Below are 22,016 nucleotides of genomic sequence, written 5' to 3' on the forward strand. Positions count from 1 at the left end.
CAGGGTTATAATGGAAAGGACAGTGGTTTCTGTTACAGTAAAAAGCAGGGTGGCAGATGTGAGCCACAGGGTAAGGATCCTCCCTTTAGAGCTTTACTTTCCCTCCACACTTTCTGCTGGTGTGGGCTGTCTTCCTGCCTCCCCCAGATGGAACTATCCTCCTTCCTGAGTGTCGGCCCAGGTCAGTGCTTGCTCTCTGGCTGCCTTCTACGGCCCTGGGTCAGGGTCTGAGCTGTCAGTAGAGAATCTTGGAGAAACTTGGAGGACCCTATCCATGTCCGTCTTCCTCATGGAGGGCAAGAGTCAATGGTCGTCCTAGCCTGAACCTGTGACAGGGCCAGTATCCGGGACTCAGTGAGTCAGCACCGAGGAGCACAGCCTGCCTCTGGGCCCTCCCCATGCTGCTGGGAAACTGTTGCCAATGCTCGTCTCCTAGTTCTTAGACCCAACACCAGCAACCTGCACCCTTCAGGAGCAATACCCAAGGTAGCAGCTAAACATCCCTCAACCATTCCTTTGCCTCATGGTCCAGAGGCCTGGTAATGACCACATCTCTGCCTGTGATGAGGCTGAGAGAGGCAGGGAAAGGATTTTTCTATATCAGAGAACAGATACGCAGTGAAGGAATTAGCTGTGCTGGTATATTAGCTCATCCATGGTCCTGTTTTGTTTTTCTCTTCACTTCTCAAACAAGACTTTCATTTCTTAATGATCTGAAATTGCAAGCCATTTGAATGTGCTTGAATCTCCATCTCTTTCTCACCGTCTGTACGTATATATTTAAAAATGTACGTATAGGCAGCTCCCATAGCTCAGTTGGTAGGGTGCCGGCTACATACACTGAGGCTGGTGGGTTTGAACCCAGCCTGGCCCAGCTAAAACACCAATGACAACTGCAACAAAGGAAAAGCTGGGCATTGTGCTGGGCACTTGTAGTCCCTGCTACTTGGGAGGCTAAGGCAAGAGAATCACTTAAGCCCTGGACTTTTAGTTTTCTGTGAGCTGTGATGCCTTAGCCCTCTACCCAGGTCAACAGCTTGAAACCCTGTCTCAAAAAAGAAAAAGAAAAAAAAAAAGAGTTTGTGTATATAAGTATATATTCAAGTCCTCACTAACGTTAGTTTTGTTTTATCTTTGTTATTAAGTATATGCACAAGATAAAATATATCATTACACTTGTTTAATAATTTATTTACTTATTTATTTTATGTGAGGTTGTTATGATGGTACAAACAATGAGGTTACAGTGTTTGCTTTTGTTTGGCACAGTCCCTGTCATAGTTGTGTCCCACACCCAGGAAGTGGGCCATATACCCTTATATTGTGCCCCGTTAGGTGAGAACACACCAATTCCCCTCCCTTCTCTCCTCTCCCCCCTCTTTCCTATTCCCTTGCCCACAAGTTGAGTTGAATTGAGTTTTTCTGTTGTGCAAACATATATTAGTTCATCTACTGGCTTCACGGTAGAACATATATTCCTCGGACAATTGTCAAGGGCGTTGCTCACTCGGCGGCATTAGGCACGTGTGCTGTTTTGTGCAGCCATCACCACCACCGGGTTCCAGTTTTTTATGATCCCGGCCTGGACCACCATGCCATGAACCATTCACACCCCATTCCACTTCCCCCAGCTCTCGGCAGCCACTAATCTGTTTTCAGTCTGGCGTGGATTTCCCTATGATGAACATTTTCTATGAAAAGGGAACTGCTGTCTTTGGGTCTTGCTTTGTTCACTGAGCAAAGAGGTTTGAAGGTTCCTCCATGTAGAAGCTTATATCAGAACTTTGTTCCTTTTACCTGGCAGACAACATTCCGTTGCATGGATGGGCCACACTTTGTCACCTGAATATTTGTGGATGGACATTTTGGTTGTTCTACCTTTGGGCTTTACAGAGAAGCTGTGATGAGCCTGTGTGCGTGTTTCTTTGCTTGAGCTTCTGTTCCCAGTGGAACACTTCCCATTTTCCCTGCAGCTAATGATTTCCAGTAGGTTTATACTTTGTTTCTGATTCAGGGCAAGATTTGATTTTGAAAGTGATATAAGACCAAGTCTCAGGTCTCATGGGGCGTCCCTGTGGGCACAGCGGGAGACAGCCACAGGTGCAGCCAAAGGCTCAAGTCCTAGGGCTGTTCCATGGCGGAAAGCTGGGAACTCGTTTCTGGTGAAGTCCTGTTTAGGGCTCCACTTGACCCAGCGGTCAGTGTGGACCCAGAGTACTGGCTCTGTGCCTCTGTCCTGTGTCTGAGGCCTGGCCCAGCCATTGGGTTTTGGGGCACTGGGCTCAGTCACTGAGAGGACAGGAGTGCTCAGTGCACACCCGAGGGCTGGAAAACAGCCCTTGATGATAACAGGGTGAAGAGCAGGCTTTTTCCACACACCCCCTCCCCCACTGCTGGGAGCATCAACCCAAGCCCCACAAGACTTGGCCTGCCTCAGAGTGACACAACAATAGGCCTTAGGTGGCATGGGGCGTCCCTATGGGCACAGGGGAGTCAGCCACTGGTGCATCCAAATGCCCAAGTTCTAGGGCCGCCCCATGGTGGGAAGCAAGAAATGTGACCCTCGCTCTGCCTGTGGGCCTCTCCCATTAGGAGACACAGCAGGCAGTGAGTTTTCCTGTTTCTCTTCAGGCTCTGACTCCGGGTTGGCCCTGAGGCTGGTGAATGGAGATAACCGCTGCCAAGGCCGCGTGGAGGTCCTGTACCGAGGCTCCTGGGGCACCGTGTGTGACGACGGCTGGGACACCAATGATGCCAATGTGGTCTGCAGGCAGCTCGGCTGTGGTTGGGCTAGGTCAGCCCCAGGAAATGCCCGGTTCGGCCAGGGCCCAGGGCCCATTGTGCTGGACGACGTGGCCTGCTCAGGGCACGAGTCCTATCTATGGAGCTGCCGCCACAGTGGCTGGCTGTCGCATAACTGTGCCCACAGTGAGGACGCTGGTGTCATCTGCTCAGGTGGGCATTGAAGACCACTGGGGCCCATTTAGGGGACCGAGCATATCAGGGAAAATACTTTTGCCACTCTAAGGCCAGCACTCAAGTCTCGTAAGGTGACCTGGTGTCCTTTGAGATTACTGTGGGTAGTTATCCCTGAGGTCCCCAAGCTGTAAGCACTGCCGAGCTTTAGGTTGGAGGCCACTGGACACTGGTCTTCACTACAGGGTCCAGCCTCTGAGGGCAGAGAGCATTTGGCTCTGATGTATCCAGAGTCGCTCCCAACCCCCAACCCCTGAGTTTGACCTGGGCTCCTTCTCAGGGACAGCACCTTTGTGTCTGGCTGGTGAAGCAGACCTGCCCGTGAAATTGCCTTGCTTGAGTGCTCAGAGCTTCTGAGGAAGGGAAGGGACTCAGTGCAAACAGCCCCCTCGGGAGAGCCGTGAAGGGTGGTGGGGAAGTAGGTGGGGGTGATGGGATGGCAGGTTGGTAGGAAGGACGGACTCACGTGGGAGGTACGTAAAGGCCACTGAGTGTGACCTCACAGGGAATCATGTGGAATGTGCCCCAACCTCAGGGTCAAGGCCAGGGGGTGGATATTTGGGGTCTTGTTCCCTCTGGCTCAGGGCGGCTGTGTGCCTCTCCTTGGTGTTGAGGCAGAGGCTCTGGTGCCTGTCCCTGGCATAGCCATGGCCTTGGTGTCTCTGACAGAACAGCCTCAGAGTCAGGGATGTGTCAACACTTGGAGATGCTGGGGAAGCTCCCTGTAGGACTGAGAGCTACACTGTGGGCCACGTGCGCCCACACGGAGCATGGGCACAGGGAGGGAGCCGGTGTCATTGGCTCTCTGGATCCCCGAGCATTTGGGCCTTTGTCCCTGTGGGTGGAGTTTCCTCAGGGAGAGAACCCTTCATGCATTTTCAACTCTTCACTCCAGTCTGTGAGCTAAACTGAAATAACCACAGAGCCTTTATCCCCTCACTGAGGCTGTGAGAAAAGGAGGCAGAGGGGCAGTGATGGCAGCTGGGGTCCCCTCTGAGTAGTGCTGATGAGGGTGAGATGGAGGCGTCCCAGACAGGCTGTAGGGGAGGGGTCAGTACCTTGGCAGGAGCCCCGAGGTAAAGTCTCCTGCCCAATGTGGGGTTGTTAGTTGAGATCCCAGTATGGAGGCCTGGGAAAGGAGGCTCCTGGGCTGTAGGCAGGTGCGTGTAAGTGTTACCTGGGGTTAGGAAGGACTGAGTGGGGGTCTCTGGAGGGCTGCGACATTTTGCCCGTGGACGTCTTCTGCTTTGGGAAGGGCAGCCCCCCACGAGGTCTGAGGGTGGAGCAGCTCTGGGAGGATGTGGCCCTGAGCTGGCCTTGTCACAGTTGCTGACTCAGCAATCTGCCGAAACCTGCAGGGAAAGGGCTGGTTTGGCGTCAAGCTGGTCACTTCATCCAGACATAGACTTAATCGTTGACTTAGAAATTGTGGCCAGGACCTCGTGGAGCACTCCCAAGGAGCATCCTTGTGTGGGTTGGATTGATAAGAGCCCCCTTCCTGGGAGGGAAGGGGCTGGAGGGAAGTCGCTCTGCTCAGGCTCCCACCCTGTGTCCAGTTCTGCAGCCTTCTCTGCCGTGTGTCTGACCCTCCGTCCTCTCTCTCACAGCCTCCCAGACCCAGTCCACGCCCAGACCAGGTGAGTCCTGCTGCTCCTCAGCTGCTGGGTGTCTCCTCTTCCCTGCCCCTCTCCGCAGCCCCAGAGCGGCAGGTGCACGTGGGGACGGTGGCGTGTTCCGCTAGTCATGGCATGTTGATTTTCCTCTGTGCCTCGGTGCGAGGAGAGCGTTCTGGCTCCTGAGGTGGCCTGCTACGCAGCACTCACTCGGCAATTTTGTGGGGAGAAGGAGGTTCTGTCCTGTGTGGCATCCATCGGAAATCACCGTCTGTCCTGAGGGTTACATGTGAGGGGAGAGTAGAGGTTTTGGGCATAGACCCCAAGGGAAAGACTCAGTGATGCTTTTACCAGCAAACCATGTGTCAGAAGGGAAGTGTAATGACCCTTGGGGAAATGGGTCACCTTGTTGCCTGTAAGGTGTGGACATTCAAGGGCATGGGCTCCCTGACGGCAGCTGTCTACAAGGGTCCTCTTCCTTTCCCAGGCCCAGAGCTTCTCTGACTCCACTGTCCCTCTTCACAATGGCACCTGGCTTCCATACTCCTTCCCCCCTAATCCTGCTGTGTTTTTCTTGCAGATTGGTGGCCGACAACAACTCCCGTCACTGGTAAGCATCAGCACTCAGCACTCTAGTGTGTGGTGTGCAGGCATCCCTGGGTGTACCGTGAAGCCTCTGGGTTCTCTTCATCCCCTCCCATGTGGAAGGTTACCCTGTCTGCCAGTTGTGAGTTGTACTGTAAAGGCGAACAATTGTTCAGGATGCTTTTGTTTGGAAGTCACACGAAGCCAACACAAACTCTGTGGAGCTAGAATGGAATTCATCAGCTCACTTGTGGAGAATGTTTAGTGATGGGTCTGGAGCTTCAGGTACAGCTGTATCCAGGAGTTCTGAGCTGCTTGCCTGGGCTCCTCTTAGGGCTCCTGTTTGGTTGTATGGGTTTCAATGTCACTTTTCTACATGAGAGAAGGGTAGCAGTTGTCAGCACCAAGTCGATATCCCTGCAGAAGAGTCAGTGTGTCCCAGGACCTCTGACAGAGAAGGGAGTCTGCCTGGTCTCAAGTGCCTTGTCCTGTCCCAGCGTGTTACATGGCCACCTTCACACCCCCGAGGAGCAGGGGAGGGTGTGGGCACTTTGTAGGATGCCAGTGTTATAATAGAAAGGACAGTGGTTTCTGTTACAGTAAAAATCAGGGTGACAGATGTGAACCACAGGGTAAGGATCCTCCCTTTAGAGCTTCACTTTCCCTCCACACTTTCTGCTGGTGTGGGCTGTCTTCCTGCCTCCTCCAGATGGAATTTTCCTTCTTCCTGAGTGTCGGCCCAGGTCAGTGCTTGCTCTCTGGCTGCTTTCTATGGCCCTAGGTCAGGGTCTGAGCTGTCAGTGGAGAATCTTGGAGAAACTTGGAGGACCCTATCCATGTCCGTCTTCCTCATGGAGGGCAAGAGTCAAAGGTCGTCCTAGCCTGAACCTGTGACAGGGCCGGTATCCAGGACTGAGTGAATCAGCACCGAGGAGCACAGCCTGCCTCTGGGCCCTCCCCATGCTGCTGGGAGACTCTCCTAGTTCTTAGACCCAACACCAGCAACCTGCACCCTTCAGGAGCAATACCCAAGGTAGCAGCTAAAGTTCCCCCACCTTCCCCTGTGCTTCATGGTCCGGGAGCCTGGTCTCCCCGTCAGTGAGGCTGAGAGAGGCAGGGAAAGGAGTTTTCTGTATCAGACAACAGATGCCCCAGTAGGGAATTAGATGGGCTGATATGATTACCTCATCCACGACCCTGTTTTTTTCTTTTCTTTACTTCTCAAATGAGATTTTTATTTTTTAATGTTCCAAAACTGTAAATCATATGAATGTGTTTCTGTCTGTCTGCATATACATACTTAAAAGTGTATGCATGTATCTATATTCAAATGCTCATTATTTCCCTTTAGTTTGTGTTAGGAGAATATATGTGTAACATAAAATTTATTCTTATAAAATTTTTCATGATTTATTCATATACTTATTTTATGTCTGGTTATTATGATGGTACAAACAATTAGATTGCAGCGTTTGCTTTTGTTTGGCACAGTCCCTGTCATAGTTGTGTCCCACTCCCAGGAAGTGTGCCATATACCCTTATATTGTGCCCCGTTAGGTGAGAACACACCAATTCCCCTCCCTTCTCCGCTCTTCCCTGGCCTCTCTGTCCCTTGCTTACAAGTTGAGTTGAATTGAGTTTTTCTGTTGTGCAAACATATATTAGTTCATCTACTGGCTTCACAGTAGAATATGTATTCCTCGGACAATTGTCAAGGGCGTTGCTCACTCGGCGGCATTAGGCACGTGTGCTGTTTTGTGCAGCCATCACCACCACCTGGTTCCAGTTTTTTATGATCCCGGCCTGGACAACCATGCCCATGAACCATTCACACCCCATTCCACTTCCCCCAGCTCTCGGCAGCCACTAATCTGTTTTCAGTCTGGCGTGGATTTCCCTATGATGAACATTTTCTATGAAAAGGAAACTGCTGTCTTTGGGTCTTGTTTTGTTCACTGAGCAGAGAGGTTTGAAGGTTCCTCCACGTAGAAGCTTATGTCAGGACTTTGTTCCTTTTACCTGGCAGACAACATTCCATTGCATGGATGGGCCACACTTTGTCATCCGAATATGTGCGGATGGACATTTTGGTTGTTCTACCTTTGGGCTTTACAGAGAAGCTGTGATGAGCCTGCTGGCATATTTTCTTGCTTGAGCTCCTGTTGTACTAACAAATACTTCTTGCCACTTTCCCTGTAGCTGATGGTTTCCTGTAGGTCTAATACTTTGTTTGCAATTCAGGGCAAGAGTTAATTTTGAAAATGGTACAAGAACAAGCCTCAGGTCTCATGGGGCGTCCCTATGGGCACACCGAGAGTCAGCCACAGGTGCAGCCAAAGGCCCAGGTCCTAGGGCTGCTCCATGGTGGGAAGCTGCGAACTTGTCTCTGGTGGTGGCCTGCCTAGGAGTCCACTTGACCCAGCAGTCAGTGTGGACCCAGGCTACTGGCCCTGTGCCTCTCTCCTGTGTCTGAGGCCTGCCCAGTCATTGAGTTGCTGGGCACTGGGTTCAGTCACTGAGTGGACACAAGGGCTCAGTGCACACCCAAGGGGTGGAACACAGGTGAAGAGGTGATTTCCTCACCACCCATGCTGCTGGGAGCATCAACCCAAGCCCTAGAAGTCTTGGCCTAATGGCAGAAAGGTGACTGTCGCTCTGCCCGTGGGCCTCTCCCATTAGGAGACACAGCGGAGAGTGAGTTTTCCTGTTTCTTTGCAGGTTCTGACTCTGGGTTGGCACTGAGGCTGGTGAATGGAGGTGACCACTGCCAAGGCCGGGTGGAGGTCCTGTACCAAGGCTCCTGGGGCACCGTGTGTGACGATGGCTGGGACACCAATGATGCCAATGTGGTCTGCAGGCAGCTGGGCTGTGGTTGGGCCACATCAGCTCCAGGAAATGCCCGGTTTGGCCAGGGCTCAGGGCTGATTGTGCTGGACAACGTGGCCTGCTCAGGGCACGAGTCCTACCTGTGGAGCTGCCGTCACAATGGCTGGCTGTCCCATAACTGTGCACACAGTGAGGACGCTGGTGTCATCTGCTCAGGTGGGCCTGCAAGACATTGGGCTTCTAGTTTAGTGGGTTGTTTTCTCCATGAAAAGGCTTTTCTGTGCGCGGGACCCCTCCCTCCCCAAGCTCCTCTTGAAGATGGGCTTTTCCCCGATACCTTAATAGGAAAGTAGCATCCATCCTCAGCTGTCGGCGTCTGTGAATTTTACAGGTGGGCATTAGCTTCTTCTTTAGGAAGGTCCCTACTGAAAACATGGTTCCATCTTCTTTAAGGTTGTAAGAATAAATACCCCTGACACTTCTTTTTGAGACGAACCCTTGAGGCTTGTGTGTACTACTCAGCTCTCCTGTGCAACTCTCAGGCGCATTTCTCTGTGTTAAGGAGGGACTAGACCCCCGCATTCTTCTCCCTCCGCGTTCTTGTCACTGAGACTGACATGTGTGTCCTTCCTTCTCTTGCAGCAAGCCCAGTAAATTCTACCACTCCAGGTGAGTCTGTCCTCCCAGCCTGGCAACATTCTTTTCAGAATTCTACTCCCTCTTATTTTCAGAAGAGAGAGGACATGGGTAGGCCCCTCCTGAGGATTGATTTCCCTCTGAAATTTGCTAAGGTAACAAGCTGAGTTTCTGGTCTCATCATGTCTAGCTCAGCCTTGGAGAACGCTCTGGCCTCCTGCCGTATCCTGTTGATAGTGCTTGTTCAGGGTTGTCACTGGTGGAAGGGGCATGGTCCTCCCATCATTTCTGATAAAAATAATTGTCTAAATCAATCCATGGAAAATTGTGACTTTCATTTTAGGAGGATGGTCAAGTAATACTTCTGCACATGTTTGTCTAATAAAGAATTCTGGCCAGGTGCAGTGACTCATCCCTGTAAACATGGGGATTTAGGAGGTCTAGGCTGGAGGATTGCTAGAGGCCTGGGGTTCAAGATAAGACTAGGCAACATAGTGCAATCTCATTTGTACAACAAATTTTTAAAAAAGTAGCGAGGCATGTTGGCATATGTCTGTAGTCCTAGCTACTCAGAAGGCTGAAGCAGGAGGATCACTTGAGCCCAGAAATTCAAGGCTGCAGTGAGCTATGATTGTGCTACCACATTGCAGCCTGGGCAACAGAGAAACCCTATCTTAAAAAACAAACAAAGAAAAACAATCAAAGAAAATAGTAGGAAGAATTCCTTCACATTGAGGGAGTAATCTACAAAGTGTTCTTCGTGTTGCAATAAACATGAAAATATCTTGGGCCAAGTACGTTGGGAAGTGCTACATACGCTGGCTCTTGGTAGCCATGAGCGGTGTCAACTGGAATGGCCAAGGCTCTGAGCAGTCCTGTGCTAAGAAAAAGATTCAATTTTGTCTATCAAACAAGTGACTATGGAATCGATTATTTGTGAAATCCTAAAATAGCTTCACTTTCTTCCTAGGTTTGTTGTACCCAACGACTACAACCACTGTGGGTAAGTGTCGTGTTTTCCACCTACAAAGAAGGACATGAATTTCTTATCCTCAAGCTTGGCTTTCTGTAAGGTGAAGCCTCCCTCCACTCCACCCCTAGCCCTACACCCACCCTCATCCTCACCATGTCCCCCAGTCTGCACACACAACCTATCCTGGCCTCTCCCCTCGCACCCTGCACCCAGCCTGCACACCCACACCCTTCACATCTCTTCTGCTGGGAAGAGTTCTTGTAACTAAACAGTTCTATTCCTTCTTCATGTGAATCAGTGAGATAAATATGCTTAAAAGAATATACCTAAAGATCTTTATTTTTTGGAGTATCTACAAAGCTTTGAGAGGAAGAAGGGAGATAAATAATGAATGGATAATTTCAAAAGTCATGATGTTTTTCCATGTAATTTTTATTTCATGATACGGGTAAGTTTCAATAGATTTCCCTTGCTCTTAAAAAAAGATATGGCTACTTTCCTGTGTCATTAACTATTTTCTCCCTGTTACTTTATTTTATTCTCACCATTATTTTAAATACCTGAATTGTGCATATTATGTTGTACAACTAGGCCATGAATTATTTAACTGGTCCCCAGTTGCCAGACATTTAAGTTGTTTTAATTTCTTAATTAGTAGAAACGATTCTGTGATGAAGACTATTTTATAGATAGATCTTTGCATATATCAGTAATTTTTCCTTTAGGATGGAAATAGATTTAGTGGATTAAAGTAAACGTAGTGCCTGGTACCCAGAATGTACATGGTAAATATTAACTTTTACTATGTTACGGATTTTAAGATCTTTCCATGTATCTGGTCAAACTGCCGTGGAGAATGGTTGTAGAATTACAGAAAGCTGGTAAAGAGAGCTTATCTCCTACCTCAGAGTTCACAGTATCTTATATTTAATACACAGTTAACTAGGGAATTACAGTTGTGATTAGGGGAGGATCCTTCTGGGAGTGATACTTACCATGGGACTTACAAGAGCAGCAGGTTCATTTGCTTAGTGTCTTCCAGCCAGCAGGGATGTGAAGGTCCCTGGGTAGGAGGTAGCTTTGTGCTTGAAAGGAGGGAGGGGGTGCGGCAAGAGTGCCTGCAGGGGGAAGTTGAGTGAGGGCCAGTTTTAACATGTGTGTTAAGGTTCTTGACTTTATTCTAAGGGAAGTTCAGAGTGTTCAAAAGTTTTAAGCTGAGGAATTACACAATTGGAAGTGTATTTGTAAAAGACCATGCTCATCTTTCCTGTGTGTTTTCTGAAGGCAGGGGCCACGGCTGCTTTTTTTTTTGTAGAGACAGAGTTTCACTTTATGGCCCTCGGTAGAGTGCCGTGGCATCACACAGCTCACAGCAACCTCCAACTCCCGGGCTTAAGCGATTCTCTTGCCTCAGCCTCCCAAGTAGCTGGGACTACAGGCGCCCGCAACAACGCCCGGCTATTTTTTTGTTGCAGTTCAGCTGGGGCTGGGTTTGAACCCGCCACCCTCGGTATACGGGGCCAGCACCTTACCGACTGAGCCACAGGCACAGCTGCTTTTTTAATAATGCATCCTTATTACCTAGCATTGCGTCTTCCATTCAAGAAATGGTTGTTGAAAGAATAAGTGAATGAATAGCTTGATTAATGAATAAGTACATAATTACTAGGGGCATTTTGCTGTACATCACACACGCACAGTATAACATGCTTTACACCCCACTTTATAACAACCATTTTCATTTAAGTATATAATATACCATACTTTTTTCTCATGACCTTTAAATGAGCTTTTTTATGGTATTGAAATTATTTCTGTACTGTAAGTTTTAATGACTGCACAATTTTCAATTGTACAAATAAACTATAATTTAGCTAAACAATTCTAGAGCAAAAAGCCTTTCTATTTTATAATTTTAACTATATATATTAACATATTTTATTTTTATAAAAACTCTTCTGAGAAATCTGTAATTCTTATCTTTGTCTCTAAAACTTAGACTTCATCTGTAATTATTTCCCAGTGTAGAAATAGAACTAAGTAGGCACATTTTAGAGGCCAATTTATCTTTTAAAAACACCATGTTCCCACAAAATGGGAGAACATATTTGGAAACCATGTATCTGATAAGGAATTTCATATGGAACATATAAGTTAACTGCATTTAGTTAATGACAAAACATTAAATAACCCAACTGGATAATGGCCAAAAGATCCGAATAGATACACAAATGGCCAACAAGCCCGTGAAAATATGCTCAGCATCATTAGGCATCAGGGACGCACAAATTAAACCCATAAAGAGGTACTACTTTATGCCCAGTAGATGGGCTGTAATTAGAAAGTTGACTGGTGAGAGTGTAGAGAAATCAGAGCCCTCATATACTACTGGTGGAAACGCTAGGTGGTACAGCCACTTTGGAAACAGCCCTTAAAAGGTTAAGCTTAGAGTTGCCATATGACCCAGCGATTATCCTCCTTCACATATACTCAGAAGAAAGGAAGGCTTATGTGCACACAGAAACTTGTACATGATTGTTCAGAACAGTATTACTCAGAATAGCCCAAAGTGAAAACACCTTAAGTGTGGGTCATAGCGAACAGATGAACAAATGTGGCCTAGTCACACGATGGGATATTATTTGGCCATAAAAAAGAATTTAATACTGATTCATGCTACAGGATGGACAACCTTCGAAAACACGCTAAATGAGAGAAATCAGTAAAAAAAGGCTACCTGTTATCCGATCCCATTTATAGACAATGTCCAGAAAAGGCAAATTACAGAGACGGACAGCAGATCAGTGGTTGAGGGAGCTGGGGAATGACAGCTAATGGGTTTGGGGTTTCTTTGGGGGTGATGAAAACATTCTGAAATTGACGTGTGATGGTGGTCACAGAGCTCTGAATATACTAAAAACCACTGAACTGTCCATTTTAGAAAAAGTAAAAGAAAAGAGTCTTGAGGAAGACAAAAGAACGTGTTGTGATTTATATTACCACCGAGCGTACAAAGGATTTTAAAAGTTCTATTATAATAAACCAACAAAAATACAAATGTTTAGTATTTACCTCTCTCTGATAATAATAATAGTTAATATTGTTGGGTGCTTATCATGCATCAGGCACTGTCTAAACGTATCTCATTTTTATGTGTACATGTAGGGGTATATATACATTTTTAATACCCCAAGAGTCTGAAGAGGCAGCTCCCATTTTTCCGACGAGGAAACTGAGGCAGAGTGGTTAAGATCAAGACCACGGAGCTGATGGAGGCAGGACCAAGAGGCAGACCCAGGCCTCCTGTTGCAGAAAGCCTTGCCCCATTGCCCTTTGCACTGCTTGTCAAGTATCAGAACCCTGTGCTCAGCTGCTTGAAGAATGACAGCAGTCCCTGTGGTGCTTTCTTGGCATTTTGTGACTAGTTGACACATGCTGTCCGAAGTGTAGGCCATCTCCTTGGGGAGACTTGCCGTCCATGCCCAAGTAGGAAAGCAGAGACTCAAATCAAGGCTGATTATGTCAGCCAGCCTAGAACCAGCCCTAAGAGGGGAGGGGGCTTATTTATGGGAAAAATTAGGTCTTGTTAGAAGGTATAGAGGATGATACTGGGAGGACTGTCACCCAGAAAGATGATTGCTTCACGAAACACTTGAAGGCCTGCCACAACAGAGATACCCCCCACCCTCTACAGGACCGTCTTCAAATTGTGGTGGCTTCTTATTCAATGACAGCGGGACCTTCTCCAGCCCATCCTACCCTGGGTACTACCCCAACAATGTTAAGTGTGTCTGGGGAATAGAAGTGCGTTCCGGTTATCGCATAAACCTGGGCTTCAACAATCTGCAGTAAGTAACACCAGGCCCCTGGGGAGGGTGAGGCCGCGACAGCACACCAGTGGTTTAGGCTGTGGCCTGGGCTGGGATGTTTTTCACCCTTGTGTGCCATGGACAGGCTTTGGGTTGCTTTGATCCCTACCAGGAAGCATCAGGCAATATTAGGAAGCTCTTTAATCTGATTGAGGAAGCACTGGAAGAAAACCATATTCAGTTGAGTGGGGCATGGTGGCACATGCCTGTAGCCCTAGGTTCTCAGGAGGCTGAGGCAGGAGGATAGCAGGAGCCCAGAGTTTGAGGTTGCAGTGAGCTGTGGTGATGCCACTGCAGTCAAGCCTGGGCAAAACAGAGTGAGACCCTGACTCAAACAAAAAAAGAAAAAAAAAAAAGCATATTCAATAGCATCACTCATAAAGTGCAATTATCTGTCAAATATAGGGGAATTTTAATGTTGAGCTTAATACATTTTTTTCCCATACAGTTTGGAGCCCCATAGCAGTTGCAGTTTTGATTATGTTGAGATCTTTGATGGACCATCGAATAGGAGTAATGTACTGGGGAAGATCTGTAATAACACCTCAAAAGTATTCACATCATCTTCCAACCGGATGACCGTTCAATTTCGGAGTGACATCAGTTTCCAAAACATCGGGTTTCTTGCTTGGTACAACTCCTTTCCAAGAGGTAAGTACAATGCAGACCTGGTCTTTGGGACTTGGTGGATTCATGTCACCGCCTCTGTGGGTGCATCCTGGGAACAGCAAGGAAGGGCATCAGTGACAGGTTGTTCAGGCTCGTCCTCTCCCTGGGGACTGTGTGAGGCCGGGAGGGATGGGTGCTTGGCCAAGGCAGTCAGGTGTGCGCTCCAGGAGATACATCTGGCCTTGGGTCTGCCGCCCACTTCCTGGGGGACCTGGGAACTCTTCTTGCCCAGTCTCCTCATCTGGAGGTGGGGGCTGAGTTCTGTGGTGTCTGGGGTCCCCTCCAACTGCCCAGTGGCTCCACCTCAAATCTCACCTCTCTATGTGGTGAATTTGCAGGTGGGGAAAGGTCTGGGGCTATTGGCCTTTGAGGTTTGTTATGGCACAGCCGTGACCTTGTACTGCCTGTGTCTTTCAGACGCCGGCTTGAGATTGGTGGACGGAAACTCCTCCTATGGTGCATGCTCTGGGCGTGTGGAAATTTACCACAGTGGCAGGTGGGGGACGGTTTGTGATGACGCCTGGACCATTCAGGATGCCCAGGTGGTCTGTAGACAGCTGCAGTGTGGCTATGCTCTCTCTGCCCCGGGAAATGCTTATTTTGGCTCCGGCTCTGGTCCTATCACTCTGGACGATGTGACGTGCTCCGGAACAGAATCCACTCTCTGGCAGTGCCGGAACCGAGGCTGGTTCTCCCATAACTGTGGCCACCATGAAGATGCTGGTGTCATCTGCTCAGGTATGGCATGATGTCACAAAAGCTCCACTTCACCTGTGACAGTGAAAGCTGAAGGCTGGTGGTGGATAGGATCTATGGCTCAATTCTAGAGCTAGGGTAGGCAGAAATTTGTCACCTTGTCCCTTTGGCCTGTCCACTCCAGAACTCCAATGCAGGGGCTACTTTGTTTTTGTCCAGTTTCTGGACTCAGGGCCTTTATGCTGGACATATGGCTCAATGACCTTTAGCAATGATCTAACTTTTCTAAGCCTCAGTTTACTTGTTGGTTAAGTGGGGCCGATCATAATCCCACTTGCTGTGAATGACAGGGGGGTGATTTGAGAACAGTTCTGGGCAAGTAGAAGGTGATGATCATTATGACTGTGGCTATGGCTGCTGTGACTCCAAACAGTGATAGGGCAGCTGGGAAATCCACTCAGGCCTCTGTGGTGGACTTTCCCCCTGCCCCAGACGCACTCACCAGTGGGTTCAGATTGTGAGTCACTGGGGTGTCGCTGCCTTATTCTTCCCAGCCCCACCTTGGTAACTCGTACTTTTCTTCTGCCCCCGTCTAGGACCCTTCACGACAACCTCTGGTAAGGACCTGCTCCTCCCCTGAGCTGGATGTGTGCAGGCTGCTGCTCCTCGTGGCCTGCTCCTAGAGTTCCCAGCACACTGCTGGCCCTCGGGTCATCCTCCCCTGTGCTCTGCCTTCTCATGGCTCACAGCTTCCCGCAGCAGTGACAGCTTTAGGCTGCCTCTCCTGTCTACCCCCTGCTGTGTAGCCAGGGCCATCTTAGGTCACCCCCAGCCTCTGTACACCCTTCACGGCACTCCTTGGGGACTCCCGAGAGCAGGTTCCCCCTAGCATGCCCATGGGACTCCCCACGGTCACTCCTTTTGTCTGCTTAGTGCCTTGTCTCCCCTCCCTGCTCCATCCATGCTGAGGCGCCCACACCTCTCACACCTGGGTCTCTGTGGACGTGGGCTCCCTCTCCTGCTTGGAGTTCCCCTTTCTACCTCTCTGCAGCCCTCAGATCACCTGCTCTCTTCCTCTACTCAGTCTGGGCCAGGAGAAAACCTCTGGGCTTTCACCTTCCCTCACCTTACTCCGCTCCACCAGGACTCACACTTTCCCATCCTGGCCTCCAGACTGAGCTACCCGAGGGTGTGGGCTGCACCCACTTCTCCCTGTAGACCCAGGGTGGCCGGCACAGGCAAGCGTGTGGCACTTGGGTCAAGGATGGCAAAAAACTGACCAGGACCTTTTCTTTTCTTCAGCAGCTCCTGTTTTCAACACCACCCACCCAAATAGTAAGTTCTGAGCTCCCCACTCAGCCTGTGGCAGGGAGTCCCTTCCCTGTCCCTCAGTGGCACTGTGGGGGTACAACGTGATGATAAGGAGATGGCCTCCCTAAGCAAGGCCTCCCCACCAACCCCCAAAGGAGGGTCCAGATCTAGCCCACCTTTTCTTGGGTTTCTGTCTGGGAATTGTGGAAAAAATCCCCCCCAGCTGACCGCAGAGTGCTCTGGGGCTCAATGCCATTTGCATCTTATTGTGACAGCAAATTATTCCTGCGGAGGCTTCCTGTCTCAACCATCAGGGACGTTTTCCAGCCCATTCTATCCTGGGAACTATCCAAACAATGCCAGATGTATGTGGGACATTGAGGTCAGAAATAACTACCGTGTGACTGTGGTCTTCAGCAACGTCCAGTAAGTGTGTGGGTGTAAAGCAGGTGCGTCGGGCCCTCACAGACACTTTCACAGGGAACAAAAGGTACTTGGAGCATCAGGGGACATGTTTGCTAGGTGACGCTTTTTATCATGGGTTCAATTTTTGACTCAGCACAGAGGCAGCCATTGGAGGGTGGAGTGGACCCTAAGTGGGTTTCTCAGCTGACCCATCACTGTTTGGAGTCACAGCATCACAGCCACAGTTATAATGACCATCACCTTCTACTTGCCCAGAATTGTTCTAACATGCTGTGGTTTAAAGTCCCAGATGTCTTTTTTTAAGGCTGCATAGTATTCCATGGTATACAAATACCACAATTTATTAATCCATTCATGGGTCAATGGGCACTTGGGCTTCTTCCATGACTTGGCTGTTATGAATTGAGCTGCAATGAACAATATGGTGCAAATATCTTTTTTGCAAAGTGATTTTTGGTGTTTTGGATATACTCCTAGTAGAGGAATTGTAGGATTCAATGGCGGATCAATTTTTAGATCCCTGAGTGTTTTCCAAACTTTTTTCCAAAAGGAATGTATTAGTTTGCATTCCCACCAGCAATGGAGAAGTGTTCCCTTTTTTCCACATCCACACTAACATCTGTAGTTTGGGGATTTTGTTATGTGGGCTACTCTTACTAGAGTTAGATGATATCTCAAAGTGGTTTTGATTTGCATTTCTCTGATGGTTAAAGATGACGAACATTTTTTCATGTGTCTGTAGACCATGTCTTTACCTCTTTTATGTTTACATGGAGGGACCTGGAACATATTCTCCTGAGTAAAGTATCTCAAGAATGGACGAAAAAGTATCCAATGTACTCAGTACTTCTAGGAAACCTACTTATATTTACTCGCACTTTCTTATGAAAGATAGAACACAACTATAGCCCAGGATGAAGGAGAGAAATGCAGTGGGAAGGGAGGGGAGAGGGGAGGGTTGATAGAGGGAGGGTAAAAGGCAGGACCACCTATGGAGCATATTGCAAAGGAACAAGTCAAATCTGTCAAGTGTAGAATATAAATGTCTTAACACAATAATCAAGTAAATGAGGCAAAAGCTAAAAAAGAATAATAAAGTCCCAGGTATGTCACTAATGGTCTGTGTGGCCACAGAAAGTTACTCAACTTTCCTGAGCTTCAGTCAAAAGAGAGGACTAAGATACCTGCTGTCCTCACCAGTTACCAGGCAGGTCACAAGAGAGAAAAATAAGTGAACATACTTGGAAAACGTTATCTAGTAGAAGAAATAGTTGTTAGGAGAATGAGAGATAGTCTTAGAGGTCACAATAACACAAGCAACTCTTTTTTTTTCTTTTATTTTGAGACAGAGTCTCACTTTGTCACCTTTGGTGCTGTGGCATCATAGCTCCCAGCAACCTCCAACTCTTGGGCTCAAGTGATTCTCTTGCCTCAGCCTCCCAAGTAGCTGGGACTACAGGCACCTGCCACAACGCCTGGCTATTTTTAGAGACAGGGTCTCGCTCTGGCTCAGGCTGGTCTCGAACCTGTGAGCTCAGGGCAATCCACCTGCCTCAGCCTCCCAGAGTGCGAGGATTACAGGTGTGAGCCACCATGCCCAACCCACACAAGTGATTCTATTAACCATGGCACCTGTTTCGTGGGACTCTTTTCTACCCACTCCCTCCTTTCTCAGGCAGAGGTGGAGAAATTGCTGCTGTGGAGGTTAGGTTATCTGCATCTGATCACAAGAGGAAACCATTGTTTTTAGTAGAGGAGTCATCACCAGAGGCACATTAATATATGAGTTATCCAAGGGCAGGGGTGGCCAGACTGACCACTCAGGGGCCCCAGTATTGTGCAGTGTTCTGGACCAGGGGGAACCATGATTTCCTCTCTGACACCCATTGCTGAACAAAATAGTTCTTCCTCTTGATTTCCATTTGCGGTGGCCTTGGTAGTCTCTGCCTGAATACTTCATTTGGGGTTTTGCCCAAGGTTTGTTATTTTAATCTCTTTGCCATTATGGTACAATGACTGCACTTAAAGGTCATGAATCCAATGGGACAGGTTGACCAGGACCAGGTCTTTAACCAGCGCCTTAATAACAATGACCTTTCCCGTCTGTGACAAATTCTACAAAGCACATTTCCGTATTATTTCCTCTGAGCCTCGTAACAGCCCTCTTTGGTGTGCATGGACAGAGTTGTTTTGCTGTTGTAAGTAAGAAACCTGAGCTTTGGAGAGACTGTTCGACTTGTCCCATTTTTACTTGTTCAATTCTTCATTTCTATCACTATGAATTGGTGGATATTTATTTCATTCTGTGGGGGAGCTGGGGACTTTTTGATATAAGAAAAATGGTCTAAATCAGGATGTAAGCTCTTCCTTTCGTGATGTACAGGGCTGTCAGAGGCAGGGCATGGCACTAAGACCCAGGTGTGGAGGTCATGGGAGAATTTCCCTCGGTTTAAGGAAACCTGTTATTTTCAAGGATGAACTTTGTCAGGTTTCTGGCACAGAGGTGTGACCCCCCTCCCTGAGATTGGTTGACTTGCGTCAAATTCTAATACAAGTGAAGCCGGAACCGCATGTCCTCTCTCCGCAGGCTGGAAGGCGGCTGCAGCTATGATTACATTGAGGTGTTCGACGGCCCCTCCCATAGCTCTCCACTCATTGCCCGCGTTTGCGATGGGGCCAGTGGCTCCTTCACGTCCTCATCCAATTTCATGTCAATTCGCTTCATCAGCGATGGCAGCATCACAAGGAGAGGGTTCCTGGCTGAGTACTACTCCAGCCTTTCCAACGACAGCACCAGTAAGCGCCCTGGTGGGGATGTGTAGGTAGGAGCAGGGCAAACTGAGAGCTTGGGCATGCTGTGAAGTAAGAAATTTCGGCAGCTTTGTCAGGGCTTGAGTTCCTGCTGAAAGGGGCCAAGAGCTGTGGACCTGGGGATTCCAGCAGCTCAGAGACAAGGTCCAGGGCCAGAACTGCTGGTGGGGGTGGGCAGTGTATCGGCCTCACTGTGGTCGGCAGATCCTAAGTAGAACGTGTGAGATGATGTGCTCAGCAGTGAGGCGTCCGTGCCAAAGGCAGAGGTGACCCTGGCCTGAAGCCTTGTGATCTTCCCAGAGCACAGGACACTGTGGCCATGTCCTAAGACCTAACATACTTTGCATCTGTCTGAAGATGGACTGAGCTGGTCACTTGGCCACTTCCCACACAGGCTGTATGGCCATGATTGGGGTTGTTACGTGGACTGATATATAGGTTGGCCAAAGGCTGGACGTGGTGACATCCACGGTCTCCTAGGCAGTCAGGATTCAGAGCCCTCACTTGCTCCACGGCTAAAAGGCCTCACTTTATGACATCTTCACAATGTAAGTGTAGAGATACTTTATATGTAAATGGTAACTTGGCAAAGCATCCCCTTATTTAAAATCCTGCCTCCAGTGATCCATCAGAGAAATTCTGAGGTCATATGCCCACACTGGGCTTCCCTGACTGAGGAGGGGGCTGGCTGGGGATGTGTGTGTGGCAAGGTCCCTTCTTTGTGCATGTCCCAAGGGCTGGCCAGTCACCTTGACCCGAACACCCATAAAGGGAAGACCGCCTGGGAGGATGGTGGGTTTGTGTCACTCACTGAGTCCTTGTTTGCCCTTGTCCGTCAGGCCTGCTTTGTCTGCCAAATCACATGCAAGCCAGCGTGAGCAGGCACTACCTCCAGTCCCTGGGCTATTCTGCCAGGGACCTTGTCATTTCCAACTGGAATGGGAGCTACAGCTGTCAGCCCCAGATAACGCTGAGCCAGGTGATATTCAGAATTCCCTACTCAGGCTGTGGCACCATCAAGCAGGTAAGCCTGGGGCTTCCCACTCTGTTTCCTATGGAGCAAGATTTCCTGTAGTGACGTGTGCTGTGCTTCTTGAATCCCAGGGTCCAGAGGTTAAGATTATGGTAGGTGCTGTGATACAGCTGCAGCCACTTACACATAGGAGGGAGGTGGCGGAAGGAAGCTCAGTGGGAGGGGTTTCTCCAGCTGCGTCAGCAGACAGGGGGCCCAGCTGACTGCCACTCACATCGCAGTCACAGCGGCAGCTCCCAGGAGCGGGTCTGGGTTTTGTAGGACCTGAAGCTTATGCAGTTTGGGTTGGGTGGGTGAGAAGGCCAGTGGCCTCAAAGTCAAAAAATGCAAATATATTTCACTTTCATAAGTTTGGTAAAAACACATGGTTGTGCACATTGTTAGGCTCACAGTAAATCGACCTCTGCAGCTACCATTTGTTGAGCTGTCACCGTCTGGGGTGACTAATCATCTTGGTTTGCCTGGGACTTTGCACATTTTAGCATAGAAAGTTCTACATCCCAGGAAACCTTTCACTCATTCCTAGGCAACATGAGACAATTGGTCACCCTACAAGTGGCAGACACTATGATAGTCTGTCATACTCCCCAGATTCTTATCATGCATTCTCTTCTTGTCTGAGACTGAGCTAACAGGGGTCAAGGAGCTTACCCAGGGCTACTTGGCCAGCAAATGCTAGAATCTGAGAATCTCAGAAATGTTATGTTGAGTGAAGGAAGCCAGAAAGAAAAGCGCATGCTTTGCGACTCCGTCTACATTACAACTTAGAAATGGAGGATACATGTGTAATGACATAAATCTGTCCGGAGGCAGGTGCTTGGGTGTGGAGCTGCTTCTTACTGTGGCGGCAACCCCAGGGTCAAGCCTCATCAAATAGTACCTTTATCATGGGCACTTTAATTTTATGTAAATTTATTTTAAGTTAGCCATTTTAAGTTCTGAAGTTTTGCCCGATGCCTAAGTAATTATTTTAAGGTTTCATTTGTCAAGGACAAAAAAGTGCCAATGCTTTTATTTGGCTCGGGGCCACAGTGGACACACGGAATGGATGCTCATGCCTCACATGTGTTCAGGTGGCTCCTGTGTGTCAGGGTCATGGTCCTTCACCAAAGACACACAGAGCATTTGCCGCGTGCTCAGGGCTGGGCCGGTGCTGAGAGGATGATGTTCATTATGTGGGGAAGTCACCTTGCTCCTTTGTCACTCAGGAAACTCTGAGAGAGGAAAGGACACTCATTTAGCCAACGGTGGGCCTGCTGGCCACAACGCCTGTGTCTGAGGGCCTGCGTTTGCCATGTGGGCACCTCATCCCTTAGCTAGACCTGAACCTAGTGGGTCAGGTAGACTTTGCAAGGGCAAGCCCGTATTGCCCCTACCATCCGAGCATTCTATTCAATCCTGCTTTTCTATTCTCTTTGTAAGTTAATCATGTTGGGTTCTGGATTGTCATGAAGATGGGCAGTGAGAGTCAGTTCACTGAAGGTGATAATTTTTCCTTGTTCCAAACACACACCCTGGAGCCTCTGATGTCTGACCAACTCCACTGACAGGACTTCACACCCATTTGAAGAACCAAATATGGTGCCAACCCT

At 48.7% G+C, this 22,016-nt stretch overlaps 1 protein-coding gene across 10 annotated transcripts in view; it reads left to right on the plus strand.

Moving 5' to 3' along the window:
* The window catches only part of DMBT1 (deleted in malignant brain tumors 1), a 61,575-nt gene that overhangs the window by 34,098 nt on the left and 5,461 nt on the right, over positions 1-22,016 (plus strand). For 7 of the 10 annotated variants that reach the window (XM_053584736.1, XM_053584742.1, XM_053584738.1 and 4 more), the window contains 14 exons: positions 2,632-2,955; positions 4,584-4,613; positions 5,170-5,199; positions 7,893-8,216; positions 8,643-8,669; positions 9,607-9,639; positions 13,304-13,457; positions 13,927-14,129; positions 14,565-14,885; positions 15,440-15,460; positions 16,146-16,178; positions 16,430-16,580; positions 19,168-19,376; positions 20,231-20,415. In XM_053584736.1, the coding sequence (XP_053440711.1) occupies positions 2,632-2,955; positions 4,584-4,613; positions 5,170-5,199; positions 7,893-8,216; positions 8,643-8,669; positions 9,607-9,639; positions 13,304-13,457; positions 13,927-14,129; positions 14,565-14,885; positions 15,440-15,460; positions 16,146-16,178; positions 16,430-16,580; positions 19,168-19,376; positions 20,231-20,415 (2,045 nt within the window). The remainder of the gene's footprint in view (positions 1-2,631; positions 2,956-4,583; positions 4,614-5,169; positions 5,200-7,892; positions 8,217-8,642; positions 8,670-9,606; positions 9,640-13,303; positions 13,458-13,926; positions 14,130-14,564; positions 14,886-15,439; positions 15,461-16,145; positions 16,179-16,429; positions 16,581-19,167; positions 19,377-20,230; positions 20,416-22,016) is intronic. The other 3 variants (XM_053584739.1, XM_053584741.1, XM_053584746.1) reach the window with 3 other exon arrangements.

This window comes from Nycticebus coucang, chromosome 3 (genome assembly GCF_027406575.1).
Source record: "Nycticebus coucang isolate mNycCou1 chromosome 3, mNycCou1.pri, whole genome shotgun sequence".
In the NCBI taxonomy this organism is placed as follows: domain Eukaryota; kingdom Metazoa; phylum Chordata; class Mammalia; order Primates; family Lorisidae; genus Nycticebus; species Nycticebus coucang.